The sequence below is a fragment of the Styela clava genome, chromosome 15, assembly GCF_964204865.1.
Source record: "Styela clava chromosome 15, kaStyClav1.hap1.2, whole genome shotgun sequence".
Taxonomy (NCBI): Eukaryota; Metazoa; Chordata; class Ascidiacea; order Stolidobranchia; family Styelidae; genus Styela; species Styela clava.
In genome coordinates, this window is record NC_135264.1 from 4,036,628 (window position 1) to 4,054,377 (window position 17,750).

At 32.9% G+C, this 17,750-nt stretch overlaps 1 protein-coding gene across 1 annotated transcript; it reads right to left on the reverse strand.

The window, feature by feature from the left end:
• Positions 1 to 3,980: 3,980 nt before the first annotated feature.
• On the reverse strand, positions 3,981 to 13,542 carry LOC120334340 (zinc transporter ZIP4-like). Its single transcript, XM_039401823.2, has 13 exons — positions 12,317 to 13,542; positions 11,798 to 11,936; positions 11,462 to 11,583; positions 10,994 to 11,174; positions 10,420 to 10,556; positions 9,562 to 9,736; positions 8,761 to 8,930; positions 8,243 to 8,392; positions 7,792 to 7,947; positions 7,281 to 7,323; positions 6,802 to 6,954; positions 6,333 to 6,520; positions 3,981 to 6,187 (listed from the first exon to the last, which is right to left on the reverse strand). Exons 1-13 carry the CDS (start codon positions 13,472 to 13,474, stop codon positions 6,050 to 6,052), a joined length of 2,910 nt encoding a protein of 969 aa, XP_039257757.2. The 5' UTR covers positions 13,475 to 13,542; the 3' UTR covers positions 3,981 to 6,049.
• Positions 13,543 to 17,750: the final 4,208 nt, after the last annotated feature.

The following is a 17,750-nucleotide window of genomic DNA, read 5'->3' on the forward strand; positions in this document are numbered from 1 at the left end:
CATGACTTGTTCATTAAAAATATACGAGGAAATGGGAGTCAGCATCTACACGGTAAGCACAGAACATTCTTAACGGACTGAACAGCAATTGCAGGATGGAATCTACCCTGTGCAAGAGTTAGGACTCTTTAACACTTCTCTATTATAGTGTGGTTACCAAGATCTTCTAAAACCACCGAAATGGGGAAAAAAATTTAATCAATATAATATGCATACAAAAAAAATAAATCGACAACAAGTGATAGATAAATATATATATATTATAAATTCTCACAATCGCTTCTATAATCCATTTCTCGGATTCGGATTTTTAGTGATGGCAAGTCCAATGCAAAAACCAGCACATCCGGCGACAAAAAATTTGCCAAAAGCGCTTTCCATTTTGATTATCCCAAAACCTTGCAAACTGTAAATACATGATGATATGCGATGATTATCGAATTATGATTGGACACGTTTTGTTATTATGTTGCTGCTGTATTTGTTCTTCTTAAATTACTACTTATATTTTTCTTCCTATTGTTATGAAAAATCTTTTTCCACTACTGGACCAATTGCCTTGAAATTTTCAGTGTTATTGCATGGCTACTAGATTGCATGGCTACTATTTTTATTGCTTTGAAAATTCTCTGTGCCTCTATACAGTCTATACAGGATTCCTTTTTTTGTGTACGATGACGTTATCAAAATAAAAATTTGCGCACCTTGTGGCGGTTCCTCTTTCGAATAAAAGAAAAAATTAAAATGACTTTTAAAGCCTTTTACCTCAAACGTTTGGATTATTTTAATACATTGCATTTTTCAGATATAAAACTATATGATTTTTTTTTTATAAGTTACGTCAATTACAGAGACACTCGTAACTGTATAAGTTAAAATTCTCACATTTTGGTTTTCTTTAGCTAGATCATGACATTTAGATGCAAAATCATGGCGATGTACAGTAATCTTTCAAAAAAATGTCGCTTGAAACTCTCAAATATTTGTCTTCGTGAGCCATATTATTTGTTTTACAATCCAGACTAACCAGTTTTCGGAAGTTTTGTGTATCAATAGTGAGTGATTCAGTGACTGATTTGCATAAAAAGCATTTTGGAAAGCCATAAGATGAAATTCCAGATATATGCTTCAATTTATATATAAATATTATGTACATGAGACTTCTAAATTATAATCACAGACCAATCACAGAACAAATTTTTTTTAAGTATTGCATGCCTTGCAAATACCAGACTAATACTACAATTCTAAATTTGATTCTAAAGTTTATTCCCATATAAAAACTTTTGACTTTCGCGGAACCGCTACAATTAATTTTTAATTTTATCAATCTCACCACTCAAAACTTCAGGTAGGAAAATCAATCCCACAGAGCATACAGGAAGTTTTGAAATAAAAAAAAATTGATAGCTTTCTAGCGACAACAACAATCTTTAATTAACCACTGAATTTTCTTGAACACTGATTTTTCTAAACCACTGGTTCTCAACCAGTAGGCCATGGCCCATTGTTGGGCCACAGCAACACTTCCAGGTGGGGCACAAACAAGTCACAGTACCACCGGACCAAATCTTATTCTCGCGCACCTGCAACAATATGTTTTCAAAGCGTGGCTCGACATACTTTTTAATGCCTCGCTAGAATGCCGGTTTCATGTTTCACGAGTATTTTTGTGACCACTGTTCATTTTGATGTCACACACGTGCCCGTTACGTCCAAGTACCTAGATTTCTCCAGAATCATCTGGAAAGATCTATTTTAAGCCTAGCTTATAATGCCAGCGAGTGCCGGTGCCCGCGGGCTAGCAATAAACTTGAACAAAGAGTATAATTATTAAAAAATCACGAAAACAAAAAAAAGGCTTTTTGAGTTGAATGTGTACATACTATGTTCGCATTCTGATAACATATTGTTGTTGTGATATTTAACAAGGTTTGTAAATCATTCAGGACTCTGCTCAGCCTTAAAATATTCATGCCCACTAGAACAAACAATTGTACATTGTAATATTTTCTTAGAGGAAAAACTTGCCACAAACCTATTTAAAATTGTTCATTTGTGTTACTATAGTTAAACTTTGATTGTAGCATCAATAAATGATATGATGCTGTATTTTGCTACTAAGGAGTAATTTTCATTCATTCTGGTTAGTAAAGTGAAAGTGTCTATCTTTGAGAGAAAATGTTTTGGGTTTTCTTGTATTTTATCTCTTGCGTAAAAAATTCAATGGACCACAAAATTTTTGTGCAATGTAAATGAGCAACGAATGAAAAAAGGCTGAGAACCACTGTTCGAAACAACAAGAAGAAAAACAACAGGAACATCAACATATATAATAATATTGACAAAACGATTCATAGTTCCAATTTGTGTCCATAATTAAAGTCAAAATTTTTTAATTACATTACCGTCAGTTGTTATGATTTCTATCTTGAAACCTGTTGTTTTTATAAACACTTCAATAAATAAAAAACTTTTCTCTGTCATTTGACAACGGCATTTCACAATCGGCAAAAAGCCCCTGTGACAACCTTTGATTCAATACTCATCGATCTTGATCGGTAAGTATGTTGATAGGTATTTATTTGTTTGTTTTTCTGTCTGTCTGTCTGTCTGTCTGTTTGTTTGTTTGTTTGTTTGTTTGTTTGTCTGCCTGTCTGTTAGACACTTTCGTATCTTACGCAATATCTCACGAAACGAGGTTGAATATGCTCCAAATTTTGTGCATGTGCATTCATCATTTCTCGGACCAGAAGCCTATTGATTTTGGATGAATTATGTCGTATAATTAGCGAGTTAATAATTAATTAGCAATGGGACACGCGGTGTCACTATAGAGTCAGAGCGAATGAATCGGAACCGCAGTTTCTGTTTTGGGGAACCCCTAACTTCCGATCGATAAGTCTTTGGTCTCCGACCGATATTCTCGTTAAGATCATGGTGCTAGAACAATCCTCTGAGTATGGATTAACCACGCACAAGAAAAATATTGGCTTCAGGGTATATCATCAAGTGATAGAAAGTATAATTCAAGAAAAAGTAATAGTTTAATTCAATGAAAAAGCAAATCCCTGCAAATTCTCTCATACAGCAATGAGATGACATGTTGTTATTATTGGACACGTAGTGGACATAATGATCGTTTCAAAATTTTGTTGTTATTGTTATTTTCATTATTTGTCTCCATCATTTTTAAAAAAATCGCTTTTCTCCTCGAATATATACTGGACCAATTGCTTTGAAATTTTCAGAGAGTAAAGATTGATTTTTTTGCCAGAAGGCTATTACTTTTATTTATTTCTAAATTTCGCATGAAATCTGATATTTCGTCTAAAATTTCGCTGTAATATTTTATCCATGGGAACACTGGCTGTCCGGTTTGATTCTGTAAATTATTTTTACGCAAAACCCGGAATTTTTTGTGGGTACCGGTGGCGTCAAAGGTAAATACTGCTTCGCTCTGGTTAACGTGTCCATATATTTGAGCACAGCCTTCTTGTTATCGTAATAAAAGCACAAATAAACCCGACACTGTAATACAATGCTAGAGCTATTTGGCAAAATCTGATTAAAGACCGTCATATATATTTTGGATTTCAAATTCAAGAAAAACAATAGAGCGATGCTCAAATATATGGACACGAACGCGAAAACGAATATTATACCCACGATTTACCCAAAAATGACATCGCACAATAAGCTGGAACTGTGGAACAGATATATACGCATCATAACTGACCAGTACCGGTACCCGGAATGTCTTGGCTAATCCGGATCCTGTGACAATTATAATTCATGCGTCTAGTCTCAACGTGAATCGAAATACCAAATGCTTAAATTCACAACTTTAGTATCGAATCCGTTACAGTACCCTACCTTTTACATCAGCTTGTCGGTACCTTACCTAGTCTACCGTATGTTACGGCAAAACGAACTTCCGATCTTTGGATAGCACAAAATCCGCTAGCATGTCGCGGGACCGCTATAAATAATTTTTATTTCGAAAAGGTCATCACACAAAACTTGGAAGTGAAAAACGAATCACATAGAGCGCTAGAAAGGTTGAAATAAATAAAAGTAATAGCATTCTAGCGATAATAACAATCTTTCCCCACCGAACATTTCAAAGCTATCGGTACAGTAGTTAGAGAGATTTTTCACGACAACAATATCAACAAGAAGAAACCTTAGAATTCCGACAACAACTACAACATAACAACATTAAGATCAATATGTCCACTTCGCGTCCAACAAAAATATCAACAACAACAACAACAACAACAACAACAAAATAACAACAAAACGAAACATAAGTCCACTACGTGTTCAGTAAACATCAGAGTTGCGACATCATGACTCGTGAGTACTACAGTATTGAACAAATTTTTCGTTAATTTGTTGAAAGACAAAAACATCTGAAGAAGTTTATGCATTGATGTATGACATCGTTAAATAGCATAGCCCAGAGAAGATTAGCATCACAAGAACTGAATTTCGGGATTAAAGTTTGCACTCTATTTGGATTAGTTTTTGCATTCAAATTGAATACTATAGAAATCTAGGGTTCTATTATTCCATTTACACACAGAGTTTTTTCAATAAGATATTTCATTCCACTCATGGAGTTCATGGAGTGCACTCCATTTGGATTCGTTTCTGCACTCAAATTGAATACTATAGAAATCGAGAGTCCTATTAATCCATTTACATACAGAGTTCTTTTAATAAAATATTTCATTCCATAATGAGCCCCGATAAATCTTTGAGAACAAAAAATTCAGAAGTTGTAGAAATAAAATAATAGACATCATATGCTTTCCTTGGTATAAAGTTGTTTACGTTTTGGTATTCACTTTCAAAGTTGGCAATACAAAAATAGTAATCTAGTTTGTCAATCTTTGTTGACATTTTGATCAAACCTAATCTTTTGCGATAATACTTACTGTCTTTCAACTAGAAATGAAATACCATAGCGCTTCAGGATTTAGACAGGTGATGTCTCAGCCGCTTTAGCTGTTATCTCGCAAATTTTTTTCTTCCATCGCGATTTACTGCTGACGAAAACCAAATGCCAACGTGTTTATGTGATTACTTTGATTATATGGCGAGATGGGGATTGTCAAATGGGGTTTTCATATCGGAAAATACCAAAAGCAATGTAAATCTAGATGCATGCTGTATATTACAATAGTGACGACTATGTTTACTCTACCTCTCAAAAGACGAGCATACAGCGTGATAGAAATATTTTATGGAGGTTGAAGCAATTTACATGTACTCCTAATTATACACCATTTGTGGGAATTCAATAACCATAGAATAGATCCTCACACATTCAAAAACTAACTATTTAGCACAATAGATTTCAAACGTAATTTTTTAAAATAGTCTGTTTATTTTATTCACATTTTTTTAATTATTTTTTTCAAAAGTGCTTTTAACTTATATGAACTATATATCAATTAGACAAGTACGAAAAATATTTAAAAATATACAGTACAGAAATGGCTCAGCCTTAGAAAAAGATCTCAAAACTTTGATATTAGCAACACCCCCTGTGTAAATAAAGCAGCAAGAGACCAATAGATTTGAGCATATGCGACCTCTCATATATTCGGCTGTAAATATTGGATATTACAATATTCAAGCAGCCCAAAACAACTTAAGACAAACAAAAATGTGACATAGAAGTTAATTTAAAACATCAAACAAATAAAATTAAAATAATTCATTAGGAGACGTTTTTTAGAAAAACACAAACGCTGTCAACTTAGTCGATAGGTGTTTGTCAATAAACTACGAAATAATTAAATTATATTCTTGACAGTGGAAGCCTGGCTGTTGAAACCTGACGTAAAATATATATCCAATGCTTTTAAAGCATATTTATTTTTCGACAATCGAATAAATTCATAGAATATATAATCATCTGTTAATTAATGCAGCGATTAAAAAAATATCAAATTGGAATGAGTAAAATCACCCAAAAATGCGCATGATAAGTTTACAAGCATTCAAGAAACTTGAAAAATCTGTTGTATGACTTTTGTTATTCCAAAACTGTCCTCAAAGTATCTTCATACATTGCAAGCAATAGAAGAATAGCCCAGCCAAGTAATAACCCGAGGTTTTGTAATCCGAATTGTAGAATAGGTTTTGAAGTTTTTGACTCCACCATCTCATGAAGCTGTGAAATAAAATAAATACTAAATTTATACAATAATGCACAAGAAATAAAATAAGACAATTTATATCACACCCCTTGTTTTTATACATAACGCTGAATATCCAACCAAATATCTAACTAAATAAATTACTAAAAAATATCTTACAACATCAACAAGGCATATGTATAGAAACATTCCTGCAATGACCGCCATAATCCAATTCCTGGCTTCCGGGTTTGCAGCGATTGCAAGTCCAATGTACAAACCAACAAAAGCCATACACGCGGCCGCAAAATTTGCCAGGAGTGCTTTCCATTTTGATAATCCGTTCTTCAGATAAATTGCAAAGTCACCTTGAAAAAAAATAAACTTTTTATCTCTTGATTATCAAGCTTGTTATTGCAGCAAATATTAACATGCTAATATCAGATCATTTGGGAGGAGCATCGTTTTAGCTATATTTACATCAGGTATGTTTTGAGTGAATGGTATTTTCCTAAATATAATCTGAAACTTTTGACAAAACAAATTTGTTCAAATTTTTATGTAATAATGTGTCGGACCAATATTCTACGAATTGACGTATATTTTAAGTATTGCGATGAATTAACGAGAAATATGAACATGAACTAACCAAACTCATGAGGTAATTCGTGACAGAATATTGCTATAGATGTCCCAACACCAGAAACCCATCCACTGCTAAACGCAACTCCTATTGCAAGTCCATCTCCGAAGTTGTGTAAAATATCTCCAATAAGAACCATGGCTGCCACAGTCGTTAAATCTAAAACAAAACAAAAAAAACATCTGAAACAAATCTATCTGAATAAAATTAAAGATAGAGACAGAAAGAAAACTAGCTCACAAAACATGTGAATTGAATTGCATAACTGGTGAGAATATAGAATCCACAATTTGTTGCGTCTTTAATTGCCATGTCGGATAACAAGTTCACCAGAGTGGAACAACCTTAAAAACTTGTTCGTGCGTTGTTGCGGAAAGTTGGAAAATTAATATTTCAATTTCGAGAAACAAAACATTTGTAAGTGACGAATACATCAAAACGAGTTAGATTAAAAACGGGAATAAGACAAATATGGATATCAGTACCTCCAACTACTTTCTTAGAAGCATGTTCCTCTTTTTCCTTGTTCTAAATATTGATAATAATATTTATTAGTTACAGAATAATGTGAGAGACGTAAGGCATGTGTTTATAACATTGTTCTTGCTGTTACATCGCGTTTATCTCGTTCAATGTATTAATAAGAGTGCAATGTTTCAAAACTAAAAATTTCCAGCTACGCTTTTATTTACGTTATTCCACACCTTTTTATAGCAAAATATTTTTTTGTTATTTAGGCTGTTGCCGTGAGAAAAAACTAATTGCCCGAAATTTCAGCAGAATTTTTTTTTTAGTGCTTCCGTAAGTAAAGACTTTGTGATTTTTTATATTTTTGGAGACTTCCGGTAAACCATTGTTATGTTTAAAATTTTTGCTTTTTGTTAAAATTCTGTCCAGAAATTTTGGTAGCATAAAATCGTCTATCTATTTGTGCATGGTAATGAGTAATTTGTCAATTACTTTAATTAAACCACTTCTGATAGAGAGTCAAATTACCTTTTGTTCATCTACATTATTGAAATCTCCTGAAGTTACGCCATTAGCTGCTGCGGCACCAGTGACCGTATGTGTGACCGTTCTTGCATTTTGGTTTTCTATTGTATGTTCGTGATCGTTTGCTGAAAAATCATGGAGATAGACAGGAGTCTTTTTCTGAAATTTGAAAAAGTATCATCGATTAAAACTTGGGAATATTTTCCATAAAAATGAAATAAATACACCTAGCAGGTAGAACTGTATAGATTCTTTACTAGCTTTATATAGCGAGATGTTTTTATTTTTGGATCTATAAATTCTTTTTATTTTATCAATGGCTTACTTTTCAATCCTGACCAAATTTTTTCACCCACTTCAGAAGTTTTTTGTATCAATAGTGATTAAGTGACACGTTCGCAAAAAAAGTATGTTGAAGAAAAAAATAATCCATTGCTTATTATAAACAACTCACGTTTCTTGTTGTGTTCCATAGTCTCACCACATTTTCAAACAAATAAAACAAATAAATTCCTCCAACAACAGTTAGCAACCTCCACAAATATGTTTTATCTTCATCCTCCGAATGTGTCTCACCTGGAGCGTGTGCATGGAGACCTACAACCTGAAATTATATTTTACATACTTTAAAAATGGAGGCCAACACATTTCGGAAAGTTCTAAGCTGTTTGGTCAGATTCCTCTCCCAATGCCATGTTTACAATTCATGTCAAGTGAAATTATAATTATAAACTCTTAAATGTATACCATTTTAATAAACAATTGACTTACAATTTGGATTTGTAATTTTTCGTTTACAATTTTTTAGGCTTACAGTAACTATAGTTGTCTATGTTGTTGCAAATTAGTACGTAAAGCCTATAGTCTCTTCTTTGCGATACAGGAACTCAAATTATTATCAGCACTTTTGAATGAGAACTCTGTACATCAGAATTGTAATTTCATGAAACGATATATCAACTAACTTCACACCTCTGGTATTATATGCAAAAGAGCATCTCCAGACATAGTTCCTACTCCAAGAGCGATGAAAAATTGCATAGTCATCTTGTACCCGTCCGTCCCAATAGCAGGAAACATTAGAAGTCCCAAAAACGCCAACAAACTGATTATCAAGACGGATGCTGTTCCATACCCATATCCTAAAAATTAAAAAAGCAATATATATAATACTACCGTAACAACAAATGTAACTTAGAGCTTGTTTTACAAACAATTTGACAATTTGCAAAAAATTATCTCTTCCATTCCTTTCATGTTATTATTACAAGGATCTACTTGGTTACATGTTGTATTTAGTGTCCTTTTTAGTCAACAGCAATAACATGACATTTTCAATATTACTGAAACTAAATTTTTTTTTTTTTTTTTTTCTCATATTGCAAACGAAAAAATGTTTACCGATGTCGATGTTCAAGATATATGTATGTATATATATATATAGAGAGAGAGAGAAAGAGACCTGCTGTTTCATATTATAAATACAATATGAGCGCCTAATAATTTATATATATATATATGAATAATTGAATATATCATTCACTTCAAATCATTAGATCAATTCGACCATTTAAAAGAAATTTTTTTTAAAAATTGAGGCATATCTTTGTTGCTCGTTACAAATCATACACAATTTTCAAAACACTTTCATCGTTTATCGTCACTATAATTTTCATCAATTATATCGCTTGTCAAAAACATATTTTGTAACATAATGCTTATAGGTGATATGACTCGGTAGTATACTATATATGTGCCTTGAATTTAACTTACTCATTGCGTCAGTATATCCTGAGTCTTCATTCGGCGTTTCTTCCTTTTTGGCGACGCAAATATTTGATACAATTTGTTGAAGAAGTGCTGGTGAGAGATCAGCTAGTTGACTGCTGTTAATGCCACGTGACTTATCTATGTCATAAATGGCTAACAGTTCTTCTGCCGTGAAACACTGGGAAGATGGATATTTTACTACATCATATATAACGATGTCGAACTCAGAAACAGACTCACGACCTGAACTACCAAATATTCGAAATACAAACGTATGCAGTCAACTTGACCTATTTTCAAGGTGTTCTAAAGTATGTTTATGTCGTAAATTTATCTGACAAACATTATATAATTGTTCTGTATAACGTCATGAAATGTGATAGGCTAGTATCAAATTTCTTCATGTATCATATACGTCTTGCAAACTATTAGAACGGTAATATAATTTTAAATTTTGTGACGTGTATGTGATTACCCGCCTTGAATTTTCTACTCAAAAAAAAAAAAGTATAAAGTTAATATTTTCCACGGTTTCATGAGCTTGTGTTGCAGTTCGATTTTCTATATTTTGGATGGATGATATCAAAAACATGGGTAAACATGACGTTTGCATCAAACAAGACAAAATAAAACGAAATCGTCAGCTTCGAAATGCTCTGAAAGGCGTGATTTGCTGGAAATGTGCGTGCAACTTTGTCGAAGTGCCTATAGCACAAATAAATAAAAAATTTCGAAAGAAAACGACAAAAAAGCTTCAAATGACTACTATAATTTTAGTTTCATTTTATGTATGTTACTGCAGAATTATTAATATGAAGAAATCTTCATAGGCTTTTGAGAACTATTTCAAATATAACTTACTCCGTTGTTTGCGTGATTTTCACTATGGTCATCTTCGGTTTCTCGTTTTCGCCTTCTGTGGTCATGCCCTGAATGATCATCATCAACCACTTCAACGCTTCCACCAATTTTGAGTTTTTCAAGCAGTACCTGAAATTCTGGGAAAATACATCAAAACACTCTTGTATATAAAAACATTTCACTTTTATTATTTGCACTTCTTTGGGGTAGAATGAATTTTGAGACATGGGGAAACCCAATATTCTAGTATTTGTTTATATGGAATACAATAACAGTAGGGCCAATGCTTAGCTTTTTTCAGTTAAGTGCGCCACTGCTGTATGCCTACTGTCATCGAAAAATGCGGAAACTCGAACTTGCTATTTTCCACACTAAGAATTCAAATAAGGTTATTAGGTAATAAATTCTAAGCTAAAAAAAATGTTGCCCTCAAAAAATATGAGCTCCCGACACATACAGTCGATTAACTTTTTGTCTGTCCATTTTTTTGTATTTTTTATAATTTATTCTTAAAACCACGCTGAAAATGATTCAATTAAATCGAAAATCTCGGTAGAAAAATTCAACATGTCACCTTCAATTGTTATGATTCCATTCTTGGAACCTGCCATCTCCATCAACTCTTCAATAAAGAAATCTTTGTCTGGAAGATGACAACGGCATTTCACAATCGACAATAAAACACCCGTCATACCCTCTGATTCAACAAAATGATCGGTGCTCATACAATCTTCCGAAAATGGATTAATCACGCACTAGAAAGATATTAAAAAATTTAAATTAATTATCGTCATTCGATAGAACAAATTAGCTATTAACAACTTGAAGAACAACAAAAAAAAATTTGGAATAGGAACTATAGTGTAAATCGGATACCTGATTATGCTACAGTACAGACATAAATGCAGGTTCGTTATAGGATTCGACGCAGACATCTGGCACTTATTATGAGTTTATTATGTAGAAAAAAACACCCCATTAGCAACAAAACGAGTAACATTTAGATGCATAGTGTAAGACTGTTATATCAAATTAGTTTTACCCGAGTTGCTCCTGGACACGTTTGTTCATTAATTCTCTCAATAACGTTCGATGAAAAATGTTCGCTACAAATGTCATTATCGGGAAATAAAATCGACTTCGCTTCGGAATCGCTGATGAGATCTATATAATTGAAATTTTTAGTTTTATTAGAAACGATGACTCTTATTTCAAAAGTTATAAAAAGCAACCTGTTTCAAGCTCTCTGCGTTCCGATTACGCTTCCCAGGCAAACATCTCATTATAGTTTGTAGCACAAGTACAATGTTAGCAAATTAAGTATTTTAAAGAAGAATTTAAACTAGAATGTTTTGATTTTATCAAAAACAGTATTCACCTTCTTCGTCGATGCAAGTCGAATTCATTCCCGTTTTGAGATAATATAGAATTATCCAAGAAACTCTTTCAAACTGTTGTGCAGTCAATACTGAGTCACTGACGCCAGCTGCTCGTAAAAGGTTTTCAGGAGTAATACACTGAAGAAAGCAAAAAATATATAAAAAAAAAATGTAAGAAGGAATCTGTGTCTGATATATCTTTTGGTAGAATATGTTTTTCCTTTAATATTTTTTCAAAACATATAAAAGTTGTGACGCAAGCGTTTTGTTTGCAATTTTGAGTATTGCAAAAATGAACTTATTTATTTATGTCATAAAAAGATTAGATTTGGGAATTTTCTCACAGAGCATTGAGAAGGGTATTTGTTGTTATTATCGTATCAATAAGTTAATATTCAATAAGAATAATGGGGTCAATAATAATGAAAGAATTCTAGTTTCATCGAGACTTAACATGTGAAACGACGTAATGGCATAGCATATATTATATATTCCATAAAAGACTGCAAAAATCTTACTTTGTTGCATATATCTTCTGTTTCTCCTTGGCATTGGGTGTTGTGCTTCAGTTTTTCCAACACTCTCGCTATACTTTTAGTATCCATTTGAGTGCTTTCAATCTCCGTTAGGAATTTGGAAAAATTTTCTATGCCATGTCCATGACCATGATGGTCATCTTCATCGTGTTCATCTCCGTGATCATGATCATCTCCATCGGTATGCTCATCTTCGTGATCATGATCATCTCCATCGGTGTGCTCATCTCCGTGATTATGTTCCTCTTCGTGATCATGATCATCTCCATCGGTGTGCTCATCTTCGCGATTGTGTCCCTCTTCGTGATCATGATCATCTCCGTCGGTGTGCTCATCTTCATGATCATGACCATCTCCATCGGTGTGCTCATCTTCGTGATCATGATTCTCTCCATTGGTGTGCTCATCTTCATGATCATCTCCATCGGTGTGCTCATCTTCGTGATCATGATTCTCTCCATCGGTGTGCTCATCTTCGTGATTATGTTCATCTTCATCAACATGCTCATTTTCGTGATCATGATCATCTCCATCGGTGTGATCATCTTCGTGATTATGTTCATCTTCATCAACATGCTCATTTTCGTGATCATGATCATCTCCATCGGTGTGCTCATTCTCGTGATTATGTTCATCTTCATCAACATTCTCATTTTCGTGATCCTGATCATCTTCATCGGTGTGCTCATCTTCGTGATTATGTTCATCTTCATCAACATGCTCATTTCCGTGATCATGATCATCTCCATCGGTGTGCTCATCTTCGTGATTATGTTCATCTTCATCAACATGCTCATTTTCGTGATCATGATCATCTCCATCGGTGTGCTCATTCTCGTGATTATGTTCATCTTCATCAACTTTCTCATTTTCGTGATCATGATCATCTTCATCGGCGTGCTTATCCTCGTGATTATGGCCATCTCCGTCGGTGTGATCATCTTCATCTGTATGACCACCTGTATCATGATGAGGGTGTAGTCCTGTATCACCCGCTATTTTATCTCCATCAATATTTTGGGGAATAGTAGAACTGTATCCAAAATGAAATAGAATACCCACAAACAGAAAAACCGAATATCTCCGCATTTTGCAGAATAACTCGTAACTAGTGATTAATATAATAGCGCTTGAATACATATAGATAAATGATGTTAATCATTTATAGCAATATTTAGGTTTTAAAGTGTAAAAACTTCCCTTATTAGAACAGGTATAGTAGTACCGACATATGGACAACGCGAAGACTTACTAATAAAATTAATTTTAGAACAAATACCGCTTCAGTTTTCTCCTTAATTTCTTTAATTTGACGTCAACAAAGTGGACGCACATAAACCATTGCTAACGTATCCTTGTTTAAAATAATAATTACTAAATGGGAGAATTTTATTTCAATCTTAGGTCATCAGCCTCTGAAATGTCCACGCTAAAAGTAAAACGTTGCTGCAGGGTATATTCGTTGTAACGCAGTGAATGCAGTTAATCACGTAACAAATTAATTACAAGGAGAAAAATAGTTTCAATTTCAAAATATCTTGTTTTCAGTAAGTATCTTGCAAAACTGGATTGGAGAAAAGCGTTTCTAAACTCCTTTTGGTATAAGATAAATTTGAAGAATAAATAGTAATTATAAATATTGTTTAATGCTTTGTTGGATACATACTGTAAATGCTCCCTCATATCATATAAAGTATGCATGAACTTTTGTAATTACTTCACTAAATATGAAGGTTGACTTCTGAAAATTAATCCAACAATAATAAATAAATATAACACCTTGTTGCTCCAAAATGCACAAAAGTACTTTAAAAAATAAAACTACAAAGTCATGTAACTTCGCCGGTTGCAAAACTAACATAATTCCCTCCAAAAATATGTTTTTCGTGTACAATATTTGGTTTTGGAAACCAAATAAATTGATGTTTTCTGAATATTCTGACATTTTACTCAATAATCTTTGTTCAGAGGTTTGCTTTTCCCACCTTCTCACCAGATTTAAGTAAATTCTAATAATATATATAAACCAACAATGAGAAATATTAAGTGCTAAAAAATCTCTTTTTATTGCCTAAATAAACTTATTTTTTTGTAAAGAATACTCAAACCTAATAAAACAAAACCAACGCGTTTGCTTATATAATAATTTGAACGTATAATTTTTATATAAATTGTTTTGAAAAGTAATTCGATGAATTACAATTTTGTTAATTGACTCACGTCAAAATCAATTCATTTGAATTGGTACAGTACCTAGAAACAAACGCTAATTCCACGCTATCCTCGGCGCGATTCTTTCTATAATAATTTACTAGAAATATTTCCTTTTACTCTACTTATCCAACCCCTCGGGCCAGAGAAATTTCTGATGGAGTCCGAATCACGTTTGAGCGCACGAATTTTGGTTCAATATCGAAAGTAAATGTGTCATATGCCACGTTCGGTTTGGGCACATACATAAACATCTGGTGTGAAACAAGTTATTGAATATGCCATTTTGTACAAAAGTACAAAACATAGCCGAGCTTTCTGAGACTAGAACACCATTTTATGTTCAAGATACATATTATAAATTTCTATAAAGTGACGAGGCAACACATTTCAATAGGTGATTGCTATGCTTTTCTTCTTTGCTGTTTTATGCTTTCAACTTAATTATATTAACACAGTACCTCCAACGAGTTCTACAAGAGTTTGGTTAATTACCTTATTTTATTCACATTGTAGATAAATGTGCAAATTGCTTGGAAGTTTTTGCTTTCTACGTCGATGCCAATTCGGACATTTACAAGAACCGAGTGACAAATTTGCTTGGGTTCAAGCTTTCATTTTTAGTTACATAAAAATTCAAAATGTGAAATAACCCGTTTTTGACTTCCGTTAATTGCCCTAGGCTAATCACATATGTACAAAAATCACATGGAATTGAATATACAAAAGAATGACAAAATATTAACATAATAAAAGATTCTTATTTGCACCAAAACAGATTTTATGTAACTGATAATAATCTTTAAAACTTAAAACTTCTTCCGTTTTAATTTGAATGCTTAGAAGTGAAACTTTCTTAACGGTACAATTCTTATAATGACATCAAATTCCATTTTTCATCTCCACCCATCACTACATTTAGTTTATGCGAAAATTTATCAATATCTTAACTAATGCTTGCTAGAAACTACACATTCCCACTTTTGCTATTGTAATTTCAGATGGAAACGATTTATAAATTGTATAATGTTCAAAGAAGTAAACGAGAATATCGGTCGGAGACCGAAGACTTATCGATCGGCGGTTAGGGGATCCCCAAAAACAACGCTCTTACTCCGTAGTGACACCGTGTCCCATCACTAATTAATTAATAACTCGCTAATTATACGACATAATTCATCGAAAATCAATAGGCTTCTGTTCCGAACTATTATGAATGCACATGCAAAATTTGGAGCAGATTCAACCTCGCTTTCGTGAGATATCGCGTGTATCTAACAGACAAACAAACAGACAAACAAACAGACAAATACCTATCAACATACTTACCGATCTTAAGATCGATAAGTAACTACAATTACCGGTGTAGAATAAGTGACCAATCTGTTGAATAGTGAGTGAATCATGTACTGTGTTCATAATGTTACGAGTAGGACTGAGAATGGTTAACTGGTTAACCGATTTTAGATGGTTAACGGTTACGATTCATTTTACCCGTTAACTGACATCTCATTACAAATCATCTTTATAGTGTACAGTTCATTCAAAAATGATTACGTCATCGCAAATTTATCTCCTGTTTAATTCAAAAGAATATCAATAACTGTATTAGTAAGGATCTAATATATTTGAAAAATAATTGGAGTACCAAGATTGTTGATTACTAAATTTTGACAATAATTAATTATGAATCGTTCGAAATATATTGTTCAAGATTTTAGTTCTAAATCGTATATTCAATGTCAACCAACAAGTGCGGCTGTTTTTCTTTATATAACTAAAAGTAGAATTTGCACTTAAAAAATTAGAAAATTCGTCACATGACATTTAATAACGAAATCAGGTTTTACTAAAATACTTCCATATGTCCTACCCACGCTACATATCTTCTGCAGCAGAGCGATCACGAAACTATCTCGATTCGTGAATAATTTTGAGCGATACCGGGATAACGTCACGCGGAATTGCTCTGTAACCATTGTGACGTAACAAGCTAAAATTATAAAATATTATGGGAAACGTCACGCTGCGGGTAACCGGTTAGCGGTTAAAGTGTTTTCCCTAAAATTCCCAGCCCTAGTGCTGTGTAAATCATAAAAATGAGCACATTGGATTGATTAACCAAGAAAACAATAATTTGACCGTTCCGATTTTATTTTAACGGTTAAATTCAAATTTAGTATCATGAAAATAGGACTAAATAAAATCATTTATTTCGAATTTTTTCAAACCATAATTTTTTGATATATGAATATTTTTGATGTCCAAAATGATAAAATATAATATTTTTAGCCAAGTTTTGCCATATTAATAACGCATACCCAAAAGGCAAACTACATGTTTGAAATAAATCTTATGTGCTTGTATTTGACAAATCTATCACAACAAAATCACCTTTCAATAATGCTATCAAGTTACTCACTTATTGCAAAATTTTGAGGGAACAGTCAAAAATAAAATTACATGACCGATAGCGTAAACGTTGCTATATATGAAATAGCAACAAATTTGACATAGGCATATCGATTGTCTAAACACGGCACTCAGTTTCATCTACGATCTTTAAGTATTTGTCTCTGCAGTTATAAAAATACAATTATGACCGCGTTAGAAAAAGTACAAAGTAATATATTGCATGAAGCATCTTATATTTATGGTATTACTTGCCCAGTGGACAATCAAGCCTGAAACGTGAAATATGTTGAGTGTAGAAAACATGCTGCTATTTTGCTTCAAGATTTCTTGTCAATTCAATTCTTCGATTTTTTATTTTGTAACAAATTTTTTGGATAGAACAAATAGAAAATTTGAATTTATGTTCGAATAGAAATAAGGTAACATTCCCATTAGTTTTGGTGACTAATTCGTCATTCACTAAAACTATATCTTTATCTATACATCTATCATCATATGAATTGGACGAAATGTAACTAATCTGGCCATGGAATGATACGATATGCATAAGTTGCCAAACTATTTTATTTCGGAAATTTATTGGATTCAAGTTTTTTATTGCAATATCAGTGCGAGTTTAGAACTCGGTATTTTTTTGTACCGACATACAAACTTTATTTATTATGTACAAAGTATTGAGAAATCAAAGCTTTACACCGTAATGCATCCCGTTTAACTAAAAATAGTATTAACTATTTCGATTGCAATCTCATCAACCTCACTTATTTACCGTATAATGCCTCGATTTCGG

What these genes read in the sequence shown, in the direction of transcription:
- LOC120334340 (XM_039401823.2), bottom strand. Translation starts at nt 13,474, where the DNA reads ATGTATTCAAGCGCTATTATATTAATCACTAGTTACGAGTTATTCTGC. An exon ending in TTTTGCATATAATACCAGAG is followed by an intron (nt 8,393 to 8,760) that starts GTGTGAAGTTAG and finishes ATATAATTTCAG; the next exon opens with GTTGTAGGTCTCCATGCACA. An exon ending in ATAATGTAGATGAACAAAAG is followed by an intron (nt 7,324 to 7,791) that starts GTAATTTGACTC and finishes ATCAATATTTAG; the next exon opens with AACAAGGAAAAAGAGGAACA.